The 23966-nt window shown below is 44.9% G+C and overlaps 1 protein-coding gene across 1 annotated transcript in view; it reads right to left on the reverse strand.

The window, feature by feature from the left end:
* Positions 1-1493: 1493 nt before the first annotated feature.
* akap6 (A kinase (PRKA) anchor protein 6) overlaps positions 1494-23966 on the reverse strand; it is a 131157-nt gene continuing 108684 nt past the window's right edge. Inside the window, exons 17-22 of the mRNA XM_056426506.1 lie at positions 15242-15325; positions 14762-14914; positions 6971-9589; positions 5755-6674; positions 3945-4010; positions 1494-3031 (exon numbers count right to left, since the gene is read on the reverse strand). Of these exons, the coding sequence (XP_056282481.1) occupies positions 2944-3031; positions 3945-4010; positions 5755-6674; positions 6971-9589; positions 14762-14914; positions 15242-15325 (3930 nt within the window). The 3' untranslated portion in view covers positions 1494-2943. The remainder of the gene's footprint in view (positions 3032-3944; positions 4011-5754; positions 6675-6970; positions 9590-14761; positions 14915-15241; positions 15326-23966) is intronic.

The raw sequence follows: 23966 nt of genomic DNA on the forward strand, positions 1-23966 counted from the left end.
ATAATATATAGTTTGTATTTATAAATGTATATAAATCAGACATAAAACTAAACATCTGCTTATTTTATATTTGTTTATATTCTCTTGTGTTTCTTTTGTCAAACTGTTTGTTCAGCGTGTTGATTATTTATGACCTTCACCTGTGGTTTCCCCATCCTCATATATATATACACACAAATGTATATAAAAGACATACATATTTCAAATATATATATAAAGAAATATAAATATATATTTATAAAAAATTATATATATAAAACAATATATATATACATATATAGAATGATATATACAAAAAATATATATAATAATACATAAAAAAAGTATAACGGTATATATATTTTAAAAAATTATATATAAATAAATATCTATCTATAATATATACATAACAATATATATATATCAAATGTATATCTAAATATATATACAAATATATACAGTATAAAAATCTATCTATAAATATATACAACAATATATACATACAAATGTATATCTAAAAATCAAAAAAAAATGTGGATATAGAAAAATATATATATGTAAAATAATGCCATATTAAGTTCCCTGCCCGGTTTTTGTTGTTGTTTATTCTTGTATTTAATCTCTTGAGTTCCTTGTTTGACTTCTTCTCAGTTAAAGTTTATTTAATGATTGTTACATGAACTCTGGGTTCCTCCTCAGCTCACCTTGTGACACTCTGCCCAGGTGTGTGTAGGAGACTTGATTGGTGATCAGAGGCAGGTGAGTGAACAGGTGAAGAGAGTGAGCCTGACGAGGTGGGCGTGACCGACAGGCACAGAGAGGAGGGGGCGGAGCTAAACTCAAGGATTCTTATCAGAATCAGAATCAGAATCAGAAACAGTTTTATTGCCAGGAATGTTTACACAAACGAGGAATTTTTTTTGGTGGAAGGTGCAACATTTGGACATGACAAACAAACAACAATCAACACGACAGAAAGACAACAATATAATGTGAAAGTGTTTGGGTGTGTGCTTCAAGTGGTGTGTTTTAGTTAAAAGTGTATGTTAACGTATCTTGTTAATTGTAATATTTAAATATTTAACTTTGTCTCTTTCTCATATTTGATGTTTGATTTCTCTTTGAAGGCAGAAAGCGTTTCACTCATCAGTCTCCTGGAGGAAGAGCACCTTTATTGTGGAGGGGTGCAGGAAGGAAGTCACAAGAGTGTGCTTACCGCCACGTCACTTCTTCCAGATTGTGTGTGCGTGTACGTATATATGTGGGTGTAGATGAATCTCTGTTCCGGTCGGTTTAGAATAAAACTATAAAAGTTTTTAACTTTTATTTTCTGGAGGATTTTTTTGGGGTCCCGTGATGAAGATTGGCCAATCACAGACGAGCAGTCCTATTGTTTTGAGGTGTCATTTCTCTTCTTTTCTTCTTTTTCCTCGAAAAGTTGATAAACACGACGGATGAGATGAACAAGACTCCACCATCACAACAACAACAACAGCAACAACAACAACAACCTGAAATGTCCCAATAAATTAAGTTTATTTGTTTATTTGTCAACAGTTGTTTACATTGTGTTCAGCAGGAACCATGCAGTCGAGCTCGTTATGGATAATAAGGTCAGATTCCACGTCACGGGTCACGTAAACAAAAACAAACAAACACACGGCATTCCTCCTTTTACATATTTACAGTTATCATGTTCAGCTTTGTTGCGGTGCTTTAAAGAGAAGAGGAAAAAGAAGAAAAAGAAGAAGAATAAGGAGAAAGAGAAGAGAAAGAAGAAGAACAAAGAGAAGAGAAAGAAGAATAAGGAGAAGAAAAGGGGAAGAAGAAGGAGAAGAAGAGGAGGAAGAAGAAGGGGAAGAGGAGGAAGAAGAGGAAGTCTAGTTAGTGAAGCAAGGCACACAGTTATATGAGTTCTCTCGTCTCCACCTCGTCTATAAAATGATGAAATAAAAAACAATACATGTTCAGTGGTAGTACACACAGCGGTATCCATGGCCACCCCCCCCCCCCCCCCAACACAACAACAACAACGCTTCGGCTTTTATTTGCCAACTTTGGTCGTGTTGCATAGATTAAAAAATCTCTTTATGATTATCTGAGACGGAAACTCCTCATACCCTGCATCCCCTCATTCCTTCATCTCCTCATTCCCTCCTACCCTACATATTCTCATCCCCTCATCCAGTCTCCTCATCCCCTCATTCCTTCATCCCCTCATCTCCTCCTACCCTACATATTCTCATCCCCTCATCTCTTTCATCTCCTCCATCTCCCTAATCTCCTCATCCCCTTAATTCCCTACATCTCCTCATTCCTTCATCTCCCCATCCCCTCATTTCTTTCATCTCCTCATCCTCTCATCTAGTCCAACCCTCTTCCAATAGATAATCTGTAATCTCAGAATGTGTTTGTTCTCTCAAAGCTTCAGATATAAAAAGTGAATCAGACGTTTGTTTCCTGGTGAAATGTCACGAGAATAATTATTATTATTAAATCCTGTGAAGAGACCGAGCTTTATTTTGAAAAGACGGCGTTCACAGAAATCAACAATAAATACCTCGTTGTGTGAGGGTACGCGTAGTACACGAGTACTCAAGTATGCGTAGTACACGAGTACACTAGTATGCGTAGTACACGAGAACTCAAGTACACGACCGTGTACGAACAGAAGTTTCCGGATTAAGACTTAAACGTTAACGATGAGCTCAGATAAGCGTGTCTGCCCCCTAGTGGTCAACAATCAGACTGCAGCTGAAGCAGGAAGTCCTGTGAGCGACCGTCTGACCATCAGCTTCCTCTCATCGCCACGGAAATACAGAATAAATACGTTTTTGAAGTTAGTTTGTGTCCCTCTCTGATTGGTTGGTGAGATAAAGGAGGTGGGAGTCGCTCCCTCGCTTTCTTCTCCTTTATGTCGTTTCTCCTTCCTCCCGAAACCTAAAACCTGCTTCAAGTTTAAAATCAGAGCCTGAAAGTCCTCATCGGAGGAGGAGGAGGGAGCTCCTCACAGCTGGATCCTGGAGGCTCCTGGTCCCGGTGCAGGAGGCCTCTGGAGGGAGAGAGGAGAGAGCAGAGAGGAGAGAGGAGAGAGGAGAGAGGAGAGAGGTCATCTTTAAAGGACCAACGTGGAGACAGCTGGTGTTTTTATTCTTTAATAAATCTGATGTTCTTATTATATTATTATATTGTTCATGTTCGGTGTATTTATTTGTATTTTGTGGTTTCTCTGGTTTTATTTCATTTATTTTAGTTTCGTTATTTAAAAAATAACAAAATACTAAAAAAAAAACCCAGAGAAACGGGACTGTACACACACACACCCACACACCCACACACACACCCACACACACCCTCTCTGTTTCTCTGCAGACTTGCTGCTGTCTGGGTCACAGAGCACATCATGAGCTGCATTCACGATTGCTTTAATTGCACCTGTGTGTGCGCGCGTGTGTCTGAACAGGTGGGCTCGACTGGGGCACGCCATGAGGGTCAGGACCAGCTGTATACGCATCACCAATATGATGTGTGTGTGTGTGTCCTTTGTCGTGTGTTTTACATGTTTTACCGTGTGTGTGTGTGTGTGTGCAAAGCTTGATTTTGCACTTTCATGTGTGTATTTCTTTACAAGTGTGTATGCATGAATGTCCTTTGCTGTGTGTCTAACCTGCAGCTGTTGAGCTGTCAGCTTCTACCTGGACTCCCATGCCCTGCCCTCAGGTGTGTGTGTGTGTCGGGGCAGTAGGTCTAGATGAGCCCTGGAGGCGCCCATCGGGCCACATCACACACACACACAGACACACACACACACACACACACACAGACACACACACACACACAGTTTTCCTGGAGATGAGTAACTTCACGTTTTTAGCTGTTAGCTCGACTAGTTAGCGAGTCCCTTGCGCAATAAGCGAGCAGACTCTGAGCCGCTCTGTGATTGGTCGGTCGTGAGCTCGTCTTACTCGGGGGGCCGTCGTGGTCCGGGAGGCGGGGCCTCTCCCCGAGGAGTGAGCACTTCTGGCGGCGGCCTGAGAGGAAGTAAAAAGACAAAAGGGAAGTCACACAAGGAAACACTTCCCACCGGAGAGGAAGCAAAGAGAATTGAAATTAAAACTATTCTCCTCCAGACTCCGCCCCCCTCTCCTGATTGGTTCACGGCTAATCTCTTTGTAAAGACTCGTGTAGCTATTATCCTTCGACATTCATCCACCGATGCTACACACACACACGCACGCGTGTCGTCACGCCGACATGCACCCAGCCCACACCCCCCCCCCCTCTGCATTTTGTTTAATGTCTTTTGTTTGATGGCGTTTTAATGAATTTACGAGTTAATGAGGAAACAAGACCTCTAAATCTTAATAAATAGATTGAAATTAATGCACAAATAATAATAAAGTTAAAGCTTAACGACGCAGACGGATTAGTATCTGTAAGCCCGTGAGGCAGAACACTTTCTGAAAACTGAAAATGCACAAAAACAATGTGGGAAAAAAATCTTGATTACAAAAACATAATAAAGAAAAGTAAAATGTTTTGAATTCAAAAAAAATCTTAATGAGAGAAAAATATTTTGATTATGAAAATTGTGAGATGGAAAAAAAAGAAAGAAATGTAAACACTAAAAACATAAGAGAAGTCTTAGTTAAAGAAAATACAATATATAAACTTGTAAATAAAAACACACAATTTTTTTATAATATACACACATTTTATATTTTGTTAAGATTTCATTTTATGAATTTTTGTATTATTTGCATATACACTACCGTTCAAAAGTTTGGGATCACTTAGAAAGGACTTTATTTTTCAAAGAAAAGCACTGTTTTTTCAATAAAGATAACATTAAATTAATCAGAAATACACTCTATACATTGTTAATGTGGTAAATGACTATTCTAGGTGGAAACGTCTGGTTTCTAATGAAATATCTCCATAGGTGTATAGAGGCCCATTTCCATCAACTATCACTCCAGTGTTCTAATGGTACATTGTGTTTGCTAATCGCCTTAGAAGACTAATATCTGATTAGAAAACCCGTGCAATTATGTTAGCACAGCTGAAAACAGTTATGCTGGTGATATAAGCTATCCAACTGGCCTTCCTTTGAGCTTGAAGTTTGTAGAACAAAATTAATACTTCAAATATTAATCATTATTTCTAACCTTGTCAATGTCTTGACTATATTTTATATTCATTTGATAAATGAAAGTGTGATTTTTCATGGAAGACACGAAATTGTCTGGGTGATCCCAAACTTTTGAACGGTAGTATATATATATATATATATGTTTTATATATTGTATTAAAAACAAAAAATACAAATATTCAAACATATATATAATTAGATATATAATTACATAAATATAACTACATATAACCGGAGGTGAAGAAATGAAGAGGTACATAGAAAGAAGAGGAGGAGCGTGAAGAGGAGACGAGAGGGAGAGAGAATAAGGAGGAGGAAGAGGAGGAGTATGAAGAGGAGATGCGAGGGAGAGAGAATAAGGAGGAGAGAGAATAAGGAGGAGGAAGAGGAGACGCGAGGGAGAGAGAATAAGGAGGAGAGAGAATAAGGAGGAGGAGTATGAAGAGGAGATGCGAGGGAGAGAGAATAAGGAGGAAGAGGAGGAGGAGGAAGGAGGTCAGGTGTATCAGCACCTCTCCGGTCCGGCCTCATTACACACTGAGGGGCTCGGGCTAATACCTGGAGCACCGTGGCCCGCATAATGTCCCCCGATAGCGGCTCGGGCTAATACCTGGAACACTAACCTTTGCTTCTTGCTGCGAGCCGCACCTCCCTCGCCGGTCTCCTCCTCCCCTCTCCTCCTTCGCTCCTCCTTATCTGCCTCCCTCATCGCAGAGCAGTTCATTTTGGGATTAATGCGCGTGGCGGCGGCCGGCTCTTTTGAGGGATTGGTGGCGGCGCCGCCGACACTTATCTCGGTCATTACGGCGTCCATATTGGATTTGAGCGTTTCAGTATCTGCCAAACATTCGGCTGCGGAGGAGTCGACACGCGCCCGGGGATTAAGATAAGGAGGCGCCTCATTACGACTCATCTCCTTCCGCGGCGCCGCTTCTCCTCCAGCGACATCGCGGAGGAGGGGCGGGGCCTCACCTCGCCGCTCTCGCTCGCCGCCAGAGGATACGGGAAGAGGAGGAGAGGACGAGGAGGTGGAGAGAGAGCTGCAACAGGGCTGCAGGAAAGGAGAGGAGGAGGTGTGCTTCTCCTGCGAGGACGCTTGGAAGTACAGGTGACCCCGGTCGCCGGGCAACACAAACTCCTCCGAGGGAGACAGGTAGGCCAGACTATCACCTGGCCGGGAACACGGCGAGTAAGAGAAACCGCGGTCCAGGTCGTAGCCGGGGCCCGAGGAGGAGGAGGAGGAGTTCTTCATGGCGGGCGCCATGCTGTAGCAGAGAGGCGGGCCCAGGTACACCTCCTCCGTGCACGCCGCAAACAGGGTCTCCTCGTCCCGGAAGTCGGGGCTCGGGGGCAGAGAGGGGGGCGGGCTCGTCCAGCCCAGGGGGCGGAGCTCGTCGCGGGTGGGCGTGGCCTCAGGGGAGGAACTCCGGTCCTCGGAGCACTGGATGACCTCGCCGCAGTCGCTGTCATGGGAGGAGAGAGAGAGGTAGGAGTAGAAGTCTCCTTTACGCAGGGGGAGAGGCCGGTGGGAGTGTTCCAAGACCTGGGGGAGGAAGAGGAGGAGGAGGAGGAGGGAGAGAGAGGGACAGGAGGGGAGAGAGAGAGAGAGAGAGAGAGAGAGAGATGGAAAGGAAGGAAGAGGGGGAGAGGGAGAGGGGGAGAGAAGGAGAGAGAGGGACAGGAGGAGAGAAGGAGAGAGGAAGAGGGAGAGATGGAAGAGAGAGAGAAGGAGAGAGAGTTTCAATTATATTGTTTAGTGTGTATATATATATAACAGGTGTAGTTACATAACTCCTCCTCCAGGTGTAGTTACATAACTCCTCCTCCAGGTGTTCGTACCTTGTCTCTGATCCGCGCCGCTGGGCTTTCGGTGCGTCGCGCCTCCTCTTTGCTCCTCAGGGCCAGGGAGGTCATGTCCATGATCTCTTTCACAAAGTCGTGCACGTTCTCCTTCTGGTCCACGCGGCGTGGATGGAGGGAGGAGGAGGTGGAGGAGGAGGAGGTGGGGGGGAGGAGGCCGCAGCAGGAGGGGTGAGGACCATGCCTCTTTTTGGGAGGCAGGGAGGAGTCCTTCCCTCTGAGCTCCCTCCTCGTCTCCTCCGTCACAAAAGAGGAGAACTTGAACTTCTCCTGGCTGGTGATGGCCTTTCTGGCCCCGCCCCCTCTGTCACGCAATGCATCATGGGATCTGCAGTCCTCGACGGGCGAGAGGGACGGCGGCGAGGGCAGGGAGGAGGAGGAGGAGCTGTGGCAGGGCAGCTCCCCTCTCAGCTGTCCCACCAAAGAGGAGGCGCTTTTGGACAGGAAGGGGAGGAGCTTGTCGCCGACGTCGTGAGCCGACTCCTTGGCGAACGCGTAGGACTCCCTCGGCACCTCCCCTTTCTTGGCGAACACGCTCGCCTCCTCCCGGAGGAGCTCGTCGTCCTCGTCCTTCTCCTTCACGCCGCTCTGCTCCACGTTGCCGTTCTCCACGTCGTCCACAAACTGGCTGATGTAGCTCCTCGTGGCGTTCCTCCGGTTCTCCTCCTCCTCCTGCTCCTCCTTCTGGTCACTTTGTGTCTGGTTGCGGTTTTGGAAGCAGAGTTGCTCCTTGTTCTGCAGGGAGGAGGAGGAGGAGGTGAAGGTGGTCCCGCACTGCAGCTCGTCCCGGAGGACCGCCTCCGTTTTAGAGGAGGAGTTGCGAGGAGACCGGATCCAGCTCTGCAGCTCCCTCTTCATGTAGTCCAGCCCCATCCCCTCTTCATCGTCCTCCTCGTCATCGTCGTTGCCGGAGGAGGCGCCACTCAGCCGCTCCTCCTCCTCCTCCTCCTCCTCCTCCTCCTCCCCGTCCCGCACGCCGAGCTCCTCCTCGGTGAGCGTGAGCGTGGAGGAGGAGAGGAGGTCGCTGTCGTCCTCGTCCTCATCCGTGCACGCCGACGTGCACGAGACGTTCACCAGGAGGCTCAGGCTCGCCGCGTCCGCCTCGTCACGCCTGTCTCCGTGGCAACGCTTCCTGCAGTTGGCGTTGGCCGCGGCGGCGTGATCCGGGAGGAGGCGGCGCTGCCGGTCGCGGAGCGCGGCGAAGTCCTCGGACCCGAGCGACGAGTCCTCGCCGCCGCTCAGCTCCGTCAGCGACGGCGTCGCCGAGCCCTCGTTGACGAGCGACGGCGGTCCTCGCCGCGAGGGGCCCGGCGCCCCGCAGAAGGGGGCGTGGCCACGGCTGCCCAGAGACGGCGAGGCGGGGATGCGGCCGCGCGGCGCGGCGCCGCCGCTCCGGAGCGTCATGTCCGACACGCTGCGGGTCATCGGCGCCATCAGAGGACTCTGGATGTCCTCCAGGCGCTTGAGGAGGTCCAGGGTTCTCCGGCTGAGCTCCCCGTGGTTCTCCCCCGGTACCCCTCGGTCCAGCTCTAGGCTCCGCCCCTCCGGACCCCCGAGGCTCGCCAGGCTGCCGCCGGCGTCGTCGGCACCGCGACACGCGGCCAGGCCGCTCTCCAGGGAGGCGCTGCGGTTCAGCTGCTCCTTGGAGGGGAACAACTCGCCGCCCAGAGCCAGGAGCGACTCCAAGGAGGAGCTGGACTCCTGGCACAGGAGGAGAGCAGGAGGAGGCGCAAAACTGTCAAACGGGTCATCTGCGAACTCCGGGAAGGAGTCGACGCCGACTCCGCCCACCTCAAAGTCAGAGTCGGAGTCGGCTGGAGTAAGGATCTCGACGGCCTCGCCTCCTCCTCTCCTGTGCCTCCTCCTTTTCTCCTCCTCTCTGTTTCTCCTGCTCTCATCCCTCCTCTTCCCTTTCTCCTCTTTCTTGGTTCTTTGGTTGCACTTTGTGAGGTTGAGTGGAGTCACATGATTCCCTGGCACAGTTTCTATCTTCTCCTCCTCCTCCTCCTTCTCCTCCTCCTTCTCCTTCTCCTCCTCCTCCTTCTCCTCCTCCTCCTCCTTCTGGAGCTCAGAGTTGATGGTCGTCTCCTTGTCTCCCGTGTCGCTCACGATTCCGCTCTCCGACCGCCGGCTGCTCGCCGACTGGCCGCTCCCCCTGCCGCTCTCACTCTCGTTAGACATGGCACCTCCTCCCAGCAGGAGGTCGGGGAGGGATTCCACGGAGGAGAAGGAGGAGTCCTTACTTAGGCTCTTCAGGAGGAGTTGCTGTTTCCGCGTCCCTGATTTGTGCAGCGAGGAGGAGGCGCGAGGGGGCGGCCTGTAGAGCTGCACACTGTGGAGGCTGTACACATGGTACACGTTGTTGTTGTTGTTGTTTACAGGCCGGGCTCCGGGCCTCGGGGGGGGCATCGGCTCCAGACCGGGTCGGGTCTCACGGGATGGGTCGGGCTCCGAGGGGAGGAGGAGGAGCGTGAGGTCGGGTTCTGGAGCTTCTGTGATGGCCATGTCGGTCTCGTCCCACTCCCAGGAGTCGTCGGCCGGCGCCGGGCTGGTCTGGTGGAGGTCCACAAGACCCGGTTCCAGAGCGCTGCCAAGAACCTGCAGGAGACAGGAAGAGAAGTCATGGTTGACCACTTCCTAATCAAACAGGAAGTCATGGTCGACCACATCTTAATCAAACAGGATGTCATGGATGTTCACTTCCTAATCAAACAGGAAGTAATGGTTGACCACTCCCTAATTAAACAGGAAGTCATGGTTGACCACTTAATAATCACACAGGAAGTGATGGATGACCACTTCCTAATCAAACAGGAAGTCATGGTTTGACCACTTCCTACTCAAACAGGAATTCACGGATGACCATTTCCTCGAGACGGAGAGCGGAGAGGTGTGAGCGCGACACGTAGAGACAGAATGACGTGCTGCTGTAGAGACGACCAGCATCAGATCGGTCCGGACGCAAAGCAACACAAGCGGCATCACGCATTGTTGATTATTGTCGCCCATGCGTACCTCCACCATGACGTTTGAATCCTGCACAAACGTCTCCAGAAGCGTCAGTAACATCTGGAGCGGCGTGCCTGGCTCAAGGGCCGCTGACCAACACGGTTCTTAAACTAAATAAATACAACGTGTGCCCCCCCCCCCGTAATAAGAAACCCGTCTGTAAGCGGTTTGTGAGAAAATGAGATAAATTACAGATATAAATTATAAACAAGGATTTTCGCGGGTCATCAAACACGCAATCTGATTGGATTAGGCTGATTGATGGCGACGCCCCCTCAGTGGATCTGCTCCTGAACCCAGTTTAGTCACTACCCTCAACACACACACACACACACACACACACGTTTATTGGATTAATAGGCTATGAATGGATGATGTGAATCTCCCCTCCCTTGTTGACGAGACGCGGAGCAGTGTGTATGATGATGTGTGAGGAGGAGGAGGAGGAGGAGGAGGAGCACAGGAGCGTCCTGAAGCTTCTGATTACTCGTTTACTTCTGGGTTTCTCTTCTTCCTCTTTTTCTCTCAGAAGTCGCATTTGAATAATTCATCATTGCTTTGTTCCTCAGACAAATGATGTGTTGAGAGTTAGAGGCACATGATTCAGGGGGGCACCTTCTCTCCTCCTCCTTGTTCTCCTTCATCATCTGCTCCTCCTCCTTCTGCTCCTCCTTCTTCTCCTCCTCCTCCTCCATCTCTTCCTCCTTCTTGCTCTCCTCCTCCTCCTTCTTGTTCTCCTTCTCCTCTTCCTTGTTCTCCTCCTTCTCATTTTTCTCCTCCTCCTTGTTCTCTTCTTCTTCTCCTCCTCATTCTTGGTCTTCTCCTCCTTCTTCTTTTTCTCTTCCTTCCTCTTGATCATGTCCTTCTCCTTCCTTTTGTTCTTTATCTTCTTCTCCTGAGCTGCTGGAGGAGGTGCAGGAGGAGGTGCTGGTACACTTGAGTAACCGGTGATCTTGGTGTAGCTGCAGACTTAGTCCTGACTGGTCCTCATGGATCTGGCTCCATGAGGACCAGTGGCTCCTAACGAGGCTCAGCATGAGCCGCAGACGATGCTGGGTCTTCTCTCTTCTGGATCTTCTCTCTTCTGGGTCTTCTCTCTTCTGGATCTTCTCTCTTCTGGGTCTTCTCTCTTCTGGATCTTCTCTATTCTGGGTCTTCTCTCTTCTGGATCTTTTCTCTTCTGGATCTTTTCTCTTCTGGATCTTCTCTATTCTGGGTCTTCTCTCTTCTGGGTCTTCTCTCTTCTGGATCTTCTCTATTCTGGGTCTTCTCTCTTCTGGATCTTCTCTATTCTGGGTCTTCTCTCTTCTGGATCTTTTCTCTTCTGGATCTTCTCTATTCTGGGTCTTCTCTCTTCTGGATCTTCTCTATTCTGGGTCTTCTCTCTTCTGGATCTTCTCTCTTCTGGATCTTCTCTATTCTGGGTCTTCTCTCTTCTGGATCTTCTCTATTCTGGGTCTTCTCTCTTCTGGATCTTCTCTATTCTGGGTCTTCTCTCTTCTGGATCTTTTCTCTTCTGGATCTTTTCTCTTCTGGATCTTCTCTATTCTGGGTCTTCTCTCTTCTGGATCTTCTCTATTCTGGGTCTTCTCTATTCTGGATCTTCTCTCTTCTGGATCTTCTCTCTTCTGGATCTTCTCTCTTCTGGATCTTCTCTCTTCTGGATCTTCTCTATTCTGGATCTTCTCTCTTCTGGATCTTCTCTATTCTGGATCTTCTCTCTTCTGGATCTTCTCTATTGTGGATCTTCTCTCTGAGGGTTTTCTCTCTTCTGGATCTTCTCTCTGAGGGTTTTCTTTCAGTTGAGAAGAAGGTTCAACACTTTGTTCTCCACGATGTGAAGGTAAGGGAAAATAGATTGCCTCCGCACGGCTCTCAACATGGCGACGACTGACTGGCTAATGGGGTTCATCAGTGGTTAGCTGTAAATTTAAAATAATTATTTATTTTATTGTAATACTATACATGGTTTACATTCCTTCCTGATACAAATATATATTAGTGCTGTGAAAAATAACGCGTTATGATTAAATTACAGGATTAATTCGTTGGTTTTTTTAACGCATGCGCAGAATGATGCCACTCGCTGTGAGCGCTGCACGTGCAGACAGCATTTAACGGAGCGGAGCAGCGCGTGCGCTCTGATCGCTCTTTTAATGAAGTATCGATACTAAAAATATGCTAAATCACATCGTTTTTAACGTACGGGTACTCTGTTAGCATCGCTACACCGTGCAGCGGGACAGCAGCAGATGTAGCGGGCTAAAGTTCAAGCTAACCTAACTTCCCAAACGCTGTCGACATCTGAACGCTGATTGGCCGAGACGCGACACGCCCATCAAAGATGTTTTATTGCGAAGAGCACCACTTCACATTTGTTCCGCGTCTCACTGCAATCTCAACGGCAGCGGGTCAGGTGAAAAAAATAATAAATCGGAACGCGTCTCTGGTATTGTTCAGGGGGCCGGTCCAAATGTGGAGGCGGGCCTGATCTGGCCCGCGGGCCGTAGTTTAGGGACCACTGATCATGGTGGAGTTAATGGTTGACAAAAAAGAGAAAAATGTTCTGTTTAAACATTCTGTTTCGGATGAAGATATATTAATGTTCCATATGGAAGAGAACTGCTAAATAACTACTGAGTTGCAGCACCATTATGAATTAAAAAAGAATGTATAAATGTATATATCCGTCTTTTGTCATAAATCTTTATGTTCTCACAAAAATATAGCGAGAATATCGGGAATATGTGATTAATCATGATTTATCCACAGAAACCTGTGATTAATTTGATTAAAATTTGTAATCGTTTCACAGCCCTAATATATATATATATAAATATATATATAGCAATTATATATAGCTATATTTATATATATATATACATATATACTGTATATAGCTATAGTCTGAATATAGTGCAACAAACCTTTAAAAACTCAAAGTAATATTTTAGAAGATGGAACTAGAAATTTCCTTCATTAAATGATTAAAACTGTCCACTAAAATAAAAAGTAAACCCACAACCCCCACACACACACACACACACACACAGGAGAGGACACTCATTTTATCACTGAGCAGAAGTGTGCATTTATAGACTAAACCAGCCAGATGTATGCCCCTCTCTCTCTTTCTCTCTCTCCCTCTCCTTCTCTCTCTCTTTTTTATTCCTCTCCCATCTCCAGTAGAAGTGAAATGACTCTCCGGTCAGGCAGCGAGGTCAGAGCATCTGGCCTCTTGTTATTCATCTTCTCCTCCTGTACAATGTGAGAATGTAAGAGAGAGAGAGAGAGAGAGAGTGTGTGTGTGTGTGTGTGTGTATAATCGCTATATGTGTGTGTGTGTGTTAGCTGTAGGCGGTATTAGCGTGTGTGTATGTGTAAGAGAGTCTCAATAAATTCAACGTCATCAATGAACTCTTCCAGCTCCAAAAAGCTCTTTGATGGTTTGTAACTCAATTGCGTTGAATGACAGAAATACAAACAACACCGTGACATCATCTCAAATCAGCCTGTTTCTAATTTCTCCGTCACATGAAAAGCTAATTATTGTCATCTGGAATCAACCAGCGGAGGTCGAGAGACGCCCCCCCCCCCCCCCCACACACCCACACATCTCCCCCTCCCCCCACTGAGCTCTTAACACCTCGCTATCTGTCAATTAATCACTGGCAATCAATAAACTGCCCCAGTGTGTGTGTGTGTGTGTGTGACACCTGTCCCTACAGGCATTTATTTAACAGTACATGTGTGTTTACGTCACAGTGTGTTTGCGCACCTGCTTACAGCTTTTTGTGCTTGCATAAGTGTGTGTGTGTGTGTGTCTGTGTGTGTGTGTGAGTGTCAGTGTGTGTGCAAAACAATTGACCTTCCATTCAAATGCACTCCTCCGTCTCTACAGAACCATATTCATCACTATTAGAAATCCATAACAGCTCCATTCTGCTCTCTCACACACACACACACACACACACACACACACACGCTAATACCGCCTACAGCTAACCAAACTGTGCCTCTCTCTCTCTCTCTGGCTTGAAGGCTTTTTATTCTAATAAGACAGGAACCCGTTCGGCACCATCATGGCGTGGGACTCGCCACCGATGCGCAAAATGTCAAAGTGTTGAGAAAAAAAAAGAAAAAACATTTGTTTGTTTTGCGGCAGAGAAACATCTGTTCTGTTAACTGAAGCTTCTGATGTGTTTAAACCTCAGCATAGCCTTCTATACAACCAGAGGAGTCGCCCCTGGTGGTCAGGAGAGAAAATGCAGCTTTAACACATGAAGCACAGACTTCACTTTGATGCAAAGGTCTGACTGAGAATTAATTAATATATGTTAGAAATACATGAACATGCATTTCATCTGCTTAGCGACAGATAATGTGCCAGGCCCAAGTACTGAACCCTGAAGAACTCCACAGGTCAGAATGTTATTTAAATAGTTAAACGTGTGAGGAGATGAAAGGAGGAACTCCCATGAAGATGATTTAGAGACAGTGAATGTATGAACCCATGAAGTAACCCTCTACATGTGACTGGGTCAACGGGCCTCAGAGAACCTGTGACGCTAAACTTCATCACGTTCACCCTGTTGTCTCGTGTCCTTCCCCTTGGGAACAAAATGAAAAGCAGGAGCAGAGTCGGCGCGTTGCGGTTCGTTTCCCTAACCAGCCGAACGCAGCGCCATCCGTCCCTCAGTAACTCGGTGTGTGCTCGGTGAGTGACGGACGCGGAGCGTAGACTGTCAGCGGCGCTCTGACCTGCTTCTCTCCCAGCTCGCGCTTCAGCCGGTTCTGCCACTGCAGCGCCTGCATCACGATCGCCTCCCACCGCCTCTCCAGGTTGATGGACAGCAGCTGCAGGGCCTCCCGGTGCTGCTCCGCCTCTGGACCCACCTCCGCCATGGGGCCCGACTGTCCCCCCGGAGGAAAGGGGATGGAAGAAAACGATTCGTCAGAATTACATTTAGTATTATCAGAAGAATCATATGATTGAATTGAAAGAATGTAGAAGGACATCATTCCTCTTACGGTTTCGCTGATTCAGCATTTAAAAAAAAAAAAATTTTTACTCGAAGGAAATATAAAACACATGAATGAAATTAAACGAAATTAAACAAATTTAAATGCAAAAATCAAGCAAATGTTTGAGATTTTTCCCCCTGAAAATTATGTAAAAGGAATGAATATTTATAATATAGCATATATATTTATCTTCTTCTCTGGTTTCCCTTCACCTACCTGGCTCTGCTGCAGCAGCTTCTGGCACAGCTTCAGAACTGAGGCCACTCCTCGGCGTCGAGCTCGCACCTCGGTACTCAGAGACTGGAGGTGGAGAGAGGAAAGGTCAAGAAATCTTCAAATTATTATTTTAAATATTTCAGGTACGAACCCGGCGAGCTGGATTCACGCCGCCTGGAGGCTCCTGGTGACGTGTTTTACAAAAAGTTTTCACCTCCAACTAGAGATTCAATGTTCTTAAATCATCACATGTATTAAAAACACAGCAATTAATTTGGTTAAAATATAATATTCATTATATATATATCTTATAATATTACAACTGGCATAAACAACAGACCAAAACTATGAATATGAGACTCAAAAGTGGAAATAAAACCAGAATTATCCCTAAATTTCGGTCACTCGTAACGGCTAATTAGCATAAAGTAATATTTAAGTGATCAGCAGTAACAGTGCATGAAAATAAATGACAACAGCCTGACCCCCATTAGCTGCTGTCTAATAAATGCAAAGTAAGAAAAGGAGGGAAGAGAAACACCAGGATGGTCCTATTATAAATCACTATATGCTGATGAGCTCCACACCCAAAGGTCAGCGAGTGTGTGTGTGTGTGTTTGCATGTTTACTCAACATATGCGAGTGTGTGACAGGGGGGTGGGCTGGGGGGGGGGGGGCGGGGACCCAGACACGTCCGAGCGTCCCAAAAACTATTTATGCTAATCCCGCCCGCTCGCCGAAAAGCACTTCCTTTACATTCACTTTACATTTCTCCAATAAATATTAAACACCATTACAATGGAACGGGGTTCTCTCACTCTCTCACACACACACACACAGACACATACACACACACACACACACACACAGTTTAGCATACTCGCAGCGCGCCTGTTGTCTAAACAGGAGGCGAGGATCCGGCGGGCGGGATGAATTTATTCAAAATGGGAGGCGGTGTGTGTGTTTGTGTTTGTGTGTGTGTGTTGACAACGACAACAACAAAAACAACTTGTGATGCTCTGCAGACGGCGCAGCGGGGAAGAGGAATTAAAGCAGATTTTGAAATTATTCAATAATTTAAATAGTCACGGTTGTAAAAATCTGCTCCTCCAAAGTCGACAAACAGGAAGTGGACCTTGACAAACAGGAAGTCGACCTTGGCAAACAGGAAGTATGCCTTGACAAATAGGAAGTACATATTGACAAACAGGAAGTGGATATTGACAAACAGGAAGTGGACATCGACAAACAGGAAGTTAACCTTGACAAACAGGAAGTCGACCTTGGCAAACAGGAAGTATGCCTTGACAAATAGGAAGTACATCTTGACAAACAGGAAGTGGACATCGACAAACAGGAAGTCAACTTCCCAGAACAGGAAGTCTGCCTCGAGAAACAGGAAGTCGATCTCGAGAAACAGGAAGTCAACCTTGACTATTACTACTAGTAATAATACTATTAGTACTAGTAGTAATACTATCAGTACTGGTAATAACAGTATTCCTACTAGTAATAATAGTATAATACTATTACTAGTAGTATTACTATTACTAGTCGTGTCGTGTCGGCTTTAAATTATTTTCCAATAGAATTTATTTCCTGACAGAAACAGAGAGAATCCTCTAAAGTCTCTGTGTCTCTGCTCGGCTGGCTTTATGCAGTGATCCCCCTCTTTCTCTCTCCCTGCCTCTCTCTCTTTCTGTCTCTCCCTCCCATCCCATCTCACGCTTGCTCTCCCTTTCCCTTCCTTCCTTCCTCCCTCTCTCTCCCTTTCTCTCCCCCCTGGCTGGGCTCGTATTGACTCTCAGGGCTCGACAGACACAGCAGGACAAATATTTGCTAAAAAGCTTTTCTTTCAAAATACATGGAAAGCCGTGGAGTGTCTGCAGAGAGACAGAAAGGGGGAGAGGGAGAGAGGGGGGAGAGAGAGGCGGAGAGCGTAGCGGGAGGCGAGAGAGGTGGAGAAAACAAGTGAGCTATAGGTGGACGGAGAGGAGAAGAGAGAGAGAAGCAGAAGATTAAAGCGAGTTCCAGAGAAATAGAGATAAAGGTTTTCTCTCACAGATCCTGGAGATCTGTTGATGAGCGACGGCTCTCACGATGGTGATCTTATTATTAAAGTGTGTAATGGCAAAGCGGATATCTCTCCTGACTCTTTGATGCCTCCGGAGGACCAAGAGGTGAAACCCTGCAGAGAGCAGCAGGAACAAGAGAGATGTGACCTCTGGGTGTGTTGACCTCTGACCTCTGACAGCACGATGCTGGACATGAAGCAGTCAGGGTGCATTCACGTGGAAGAAGTTTTAATGTGGTTCTTTGTTGTTGTTGCTTCATGAGAACCAAGAGAACCTCAGAGAACCAAGAGAACCTTCAAGGTCGAACGTCAGGAGGCACGACAACAACGAGTGATGTCTCCATCGCATGGTTCTCTCTCTCTCTCTCTCCGTCTGTCACTCAACATCCTCCTTCAGGAGAGGGTGACCGACCGGGGATAAACAAAGAGAAGAGGCTTGATCTCTCTCTCTCTCTCTCTTAAATCTCCCTCTCCTAAAAACCAAATCCTCTTAACTCTCCTCCACCTCCTCATCTCCACAATCTAATTACCGAGACCTGCCGTGAAGAGGGGGATGGGGGGGATGAAGGGATGGAGGGAGGAGAGGAGAGCTGAGGTTGTTGTGTATGGAGGACTCAAAATGACTTAAGTATAAATAAATAAATAAATAAATGCATGAATAAATACAAGAATAAATGAATAAATGCTTAAATAAATGTATAAATAAATAAATAAATGCTTAAATAAATGTATAAATAAATAAATAAATACAAGAATAAATGTATAAATACAGAAATAAATACAGCAATTAATATATAAGTTATAACTCAACAGGACATCATTAAATAAATGTATTTCTACATTTCTGTATTTCTTCATTTATTTATATCTCTATTTATGTGTCCACACGTATTTCTTCATTTATTTATGTGTGACATTTACGTGTCCGTATATTCAAATGAGCTGGGCGGTCCGAACCTCATTGTTGAACAGGATTGGTCAAGTCAGGGAGCAAGACAGAAGCAATCGATCCCTAGCACTTGGATCTGTAGACGAACAGCCCCTGTTATGCATTCTTGTCTGTACATTCTAAATACTACTGTTGAGTCACGGAATGTAATTTAAGGATGTTTTCAGCCGAGAAGTTAGTTGTTTAAGCATCAAATCTGTGGTCGGTTTATCGAGATTCAGCCTAATAAGGATATGCGACGGAGATTTGAGGTCCTGCTCGTGGGACCACTGAGCTCCGGGCGCCAGCGCGCTGTGTGGCCGCCGAGAGAAGCCTGATCTCGGCAGGACTTTTTGAAATGCTCCGCTGGCTCTGACGTCTCCGTAGCGGCTAAACATGAGATATAATTAGGTTTTTGAGGATCTAAAGAGCACAACGAGTTTATTATTTACTAAAAGATAACGTTACGTCAATTTGACTGAGGGTTAAGATTCATAACTTCATATTGTAGCGACCCTGGGTCAGGAAAGCTACGAGACGTTGTATATTTATTATCGCTATTCGTAGCCTGCGCCAAACAACAGTGAACACCGCAACACATTCTACTCCACTGTAAATTATTTTACAGTGAATAATTTGAGTAAATTCATGCGCAAGAACAGTTGATGTGGTGACGCCACAAGACCAGAAAGACCGTCCTGCGTCCTCGAGAGTCTGGACTCCCAAAACCAGACTCCAAAGACCAGACTCCAAAAGAACACGAGTCTGTACTCAGTGTTCTTGGAATTGATAAACGGCTGAAGTCAAAAGGCTGACGAGGCTAACTTCTGCTAACGGTGAGCTGAGCGAGTCAACTTCAGCGTCATGTGCCAGGCAGAAGTAGTAGAGCACAACACACCAGGTGCATCACACTCCTGTGACCAATCATGCTTTAGACAGAGGTTCGGACCGCCCAGCTCATTTGAATATACGGACACGTAAATGTCACACATAAATAAATGAAGAAATACGTGTGGACACATAAATAGAGAAATAAATAAATGAAGAAATACAGAAATGCAGAAATATATTTATTTCATGATGTCTTGTTGATTTATAACTTATATTTATTCATTCCTGTATTTATTTATTTATTTATACCTTTATTTAAGCATTTATTTATTTATTTATACATTTATTTATTTATTTATACATTTATTTAAGCATTTATTTATTCATTTATACATTTATTTAAGCATTTATTTATTTATTCTTGTATTTATTCATGCATTCATTTATTTATTTATTTATACTTAAGTCATTTTAAGTCCTCCATAGTTGTGCGATTACCAGTTCTGTGTTTTGAGACTCTTATTCAGCAGCTCAAACAGAGACGGAAAAATAACTCATAGAATAAATAATAACTCATGAAATAAATAATAACTCATAGAATGAATAATAACTCATAGAATAAAAATAACTCATAGAATAAATAATAACTCATTAAATAAATAATAACTCATTAAATAAATAATAATTTATTAAATAAATAATAAATCATTAAATTGGCCAAGAATAAGTTCACCGTTCCTGCTGTTGCCCTTCAAAATAAGAGCTCAACATTGAGCTTTATTGAGAGTGGCCGTATCAAGTCTGCAATCCTGTTTTAATAAGAGGTGAAGTGGAGAGCGTATAATATTGATAAAACGTGATGACTCTCACACATCTGCTCGTTTTGTTTTGTTTTGTAACGGTTGCACATTTTTGTTTTTAAAAGATATGCCGTGTGAAACTCAGTAAAACTCTTTTTTACCTTAGTTTTTCACAGGTTGCATTTGATTGTTTTTATCTTGAAAAGATATTCAGTGTAAGACAGATAGAGCTGGATTTGTATTCTAATAAAGTTAAAAGTGTATTAGTTTGTGTCTGATGGATCATTCTGGTTTAATTTAAAGTGATTGCAAAATATTGGGAGTTTTTATATCAATATGAATTCAGTCAGAACCGTTTAGTTTAGTTTGGGCGTGAACATCTTCTTCATGAAGAGGGGAGCGACCGAAGAAGTTTGAGGAACACTTATAAACTAACGTGGAAGAACTAAAGCTCTTTAACACGACTCTGGAGGAAGGGAAAGAGAAGGAATGATAAAGGAAGACGAGAGAGAGGACGGAGATGGGGAAGAGAGAGAACTGGAAGAAGAGGGGACAAGGAGAAAGAGAGAAGAGAGAGAGAGAGGAAGAGAGAGAGAGAGAGAGAGTTAGAGTGGAGGCTGCTGGTGACCTGGTGGATATTTCAATTACCATTAATTAGAAATCTCTGATTAATTATATTTGTTGATTAAGTCAATTAAAACCACGAGAACTCGTTATCACACAACGAGCCTAATGAATGCCTGTGACAATTTGTTCACACACGCACACGCACATGCGCACACACACAACCGCCTACAGCTTACCAAACTTTGCGGTCTGAACACTCCTCCCCGTCTCTCTCTCTCTCTCCCTCCTCTGTCACTTCATGTCTTCTTTTCCTCAGTGGATGTGGACTTTGTACTTTCCCTGTTAATAAACTTTAACCTCGTGACCTCTCTTTAGGGTCAGAACTCTGGAGGAGAATTTAAACTGTTCCTTTAATTATTGTCAACCCCTAAAATATGTGCATCAGGATTCTTCTTCTCAGGACTTTTTTCTCCGTTTTTCTCTCTCCCTCTCTCTCTCTCTCTCCTTTTTTAAGCAGATCAAAGGGTTGTTTTCCTCTCAGGTGAAGATGAAAGTCGACCATCATGTTTGTTGCCGCCGTTACCGCGGCAACGTCTCACCTATTTTCTTCACCTTAAACCCCTAACGAGCAACTCTTAACGAGAAAACACCGCTCACACCCACACACATTCAAGCACACACACACACACGCACAGACACACACACAGCCACACACACACATACACACACACACAGACACATATACACAAGCACAAAGACACACATTCACACACATTCACACTCACACACACACACACACACAGCCTGTTTTCTTGGATCTTTAATCCCCATCTAGCAGCAGGTATCGATATCAGAGCCTCGCTGTCACCTCCTATTAGCTGGCTGAGAGTGTGTGTGTGTGTGTATGCTTGTAAGTGTGTGTGTGTGAGAGTGTGTGTCTGTGCGTCTGTGTGTGTGGACTATAGTGCGTATAGAAGTGATGTCACTCAAACAAACATCCAACTTAAAAGGAGACATTGTTGTGCAATGACACACACACACAGACACACAAACCGACACACATGCACACACACACACAGACACTCACACACCGATACAAACACACACAGTGCATTTACATGCAATCGAATTATTGGCTTAGTCGGACTGAAATCGAATTATCCGTTTCATGTAAACACCTTAGTCGGACTATGTGCGGTCCGACTTCGGTCCGATTAACACCCCTGGATAGCTCGGTCCGATCCAGTTGATAATTCGACTATCTCGGCATGTAACGGTGAATTCGATTAGGAACTGGACTTTGCGTCTTTGCGCATGCTCGAGATCCCGCCGCCCTCCTCCCTCCCTCCCTCCCTCCCTCCCATGTCGTGACCCGGAAGTCGAAAGAGACGATAAGTTGTCACTGCCGGCAGCCTGGCCGGCAGAAAACAAACAAACAACCAGTCCCGCTGCTAACCATGTTGGTGCCCTAAGCATAACTCCTCATGATGCCCCCCTGAGATCGGGTCTGTGTGCGTGGATGTGTCGGCGCGCATCACAGCAGAGCGATGCGACCCGAGAAGTGTTAACGGGGGTGCTGAGCGATTAAATATATCTCTTGTTCTGCCTGTTTTGTGATATACATGCCTAAAAGGCGCCTAATATTTCTAGACTGAAATAATATCGCTATTATAATTATTATAACTATGAGGATTTTTTTAGTTGCCTATTTTGTGGAGCCCCCTCAGGACTTGGTGCCCTACGCGCAGCGCGTGCACGTTATGGGAGCGGCGGCGCTGCAAACAACGCTATGGAGAACACAAGAGCCACCACACATCTCTGGACCGAAGAGCAGACAGAATTTATGCTTAATGTATTGAAGGAGTTGAACATACTAAAGTTCATGGTTCTTTCTCGAAATGTTGATGTTGTTGTTGTTGGTGGTGGTGAAGAGGTCAAGCGGAAATGGCTGTATCACCACGAGTTGTAATGAAAGCAGCGCCGCCTATCGTATCGGATATGACATGCTTTCGGCCAATGATTCGAATTACTCACTGCCATGTATATTGGGATAACAGCTGATCCCCCAAAAGATAGCATAGTCCGACTAAAGCAAGATTCGAATTATACCATCATGTAAACGCACTGACAGACACACTCACACACAGAGATACACACCCACACAAACCAACACACCTACACACACACATCTAAATAAATAATATTCCTTAGTTTTCCTGTGAATGTGATTTGTAAATAAATAAAGCTCGTAACATAAGGACTTAAGTTGAGGTCTCTATGTTTATGTAGCCGTGACATTATAAGATTAAATATTAAGACGTGTTAATAATACATGATGTCATGTAAATGCTGTTTAATCCTATTTTGATCAGTTCTGCTGACACAGAGTCTAACCATATGAAAACATACAGAGAGAAACACACACTAAACCCATCTGTTATATAAATATAAATAAAAAATATGATCATGAAATCATTAGTGGAAATAAACTTTTTATGACCTTAAATTTACAAATACGGCCGATAATTATATATATATTGATTATATATTGCTAATGAGAGAAAAATCAGCATTCATGTTTGAGCGTGTGTGTGTGTGCGTTTATGTGTGTGCACTGTGTGTGTCTGCGAGTGTCAGTGTGTGTCTCAGTGTGTGTGTGTCAGTGTGTCATTGTGTGTGTGTCTCATCAGAGCTGAACAGATTTACGAAAATATAACGAATACGTTGAAATCTAACAAACGTTGAATCACATTTCTGAAATATGCATTTGTTTGTGTGTTTATATAAATATATCTAAATAAATATAAACATGTGTGTGTCCCTCTCAGTCGTAGACTAAGAAGCAGAAATTGAACTTATTGACGAGTTCAAACGTCCCAAAAACAGACAAATGATCCTTAAAATCAGTCTCTCTCCCCCCATCTCTCTCTCCCCCTCCCTCTCTCTCTCCAAATGTCTGTTATCAATATTTCCAATCTTCATTTCTCCAGAAGGCCTCAGGAATCGATGGCGTCCCACTGAGCGTGCGACAAGTTCAGCCCAGATAAAGCTTTACTGTTTCATCGTTTAGCCTGTGTGTGTGTCTGTGTGAGTATGTGAGTGTGTGTATGTGTGTGAGTTTGTGTGTGAGTGTGTGTGTGTTTCCATCAGCAGACCAATAGTTGGTGACTTCTCATAAACTATTTTTTTTCTAATCTCAATAATAGAACAAATGTGACAAAAAGCATTAAAAGCTTCACATTCACGTTTTGAACCTTCGATTAAATAAAATAATAATAAATACAATAAAATAATAAGAACACAAACTCAAACCAACTTAAACACGTCTTGAAATTGCCATAAAAATGTTTTATGAGACAATTAAATCATATCTAGAGGTTCTGTGTGTGTGTTGCATGTGTGTGTCTGTGTGTGTGTTTTTCATGTTTGTGTGTGTGTCTGGTTGTGAGTGTGTGTGTGTGTCTGTGTGTGTGTTTTGCATGTTTGTGTGTCACTTTATGTTTACATCTTTATATTCTTATGCAT

This window comes from Pseudoliparis swirei, chromosome 11 (genome assembly GCF_029220125.1).
Source record: "Pseudoliparis swirei isolate HS2019 ecotype Mariana Trench chromosome 11, NWPU_hadal_v1, whole genome shotgun sequence".
NCBI classification, from domain to species: Eukaryota; Metazoa; Chordata; class Actinopteri; order Perciformes; family Liparidae; genus Pseudoliparis; species Pseudoliparis swirei.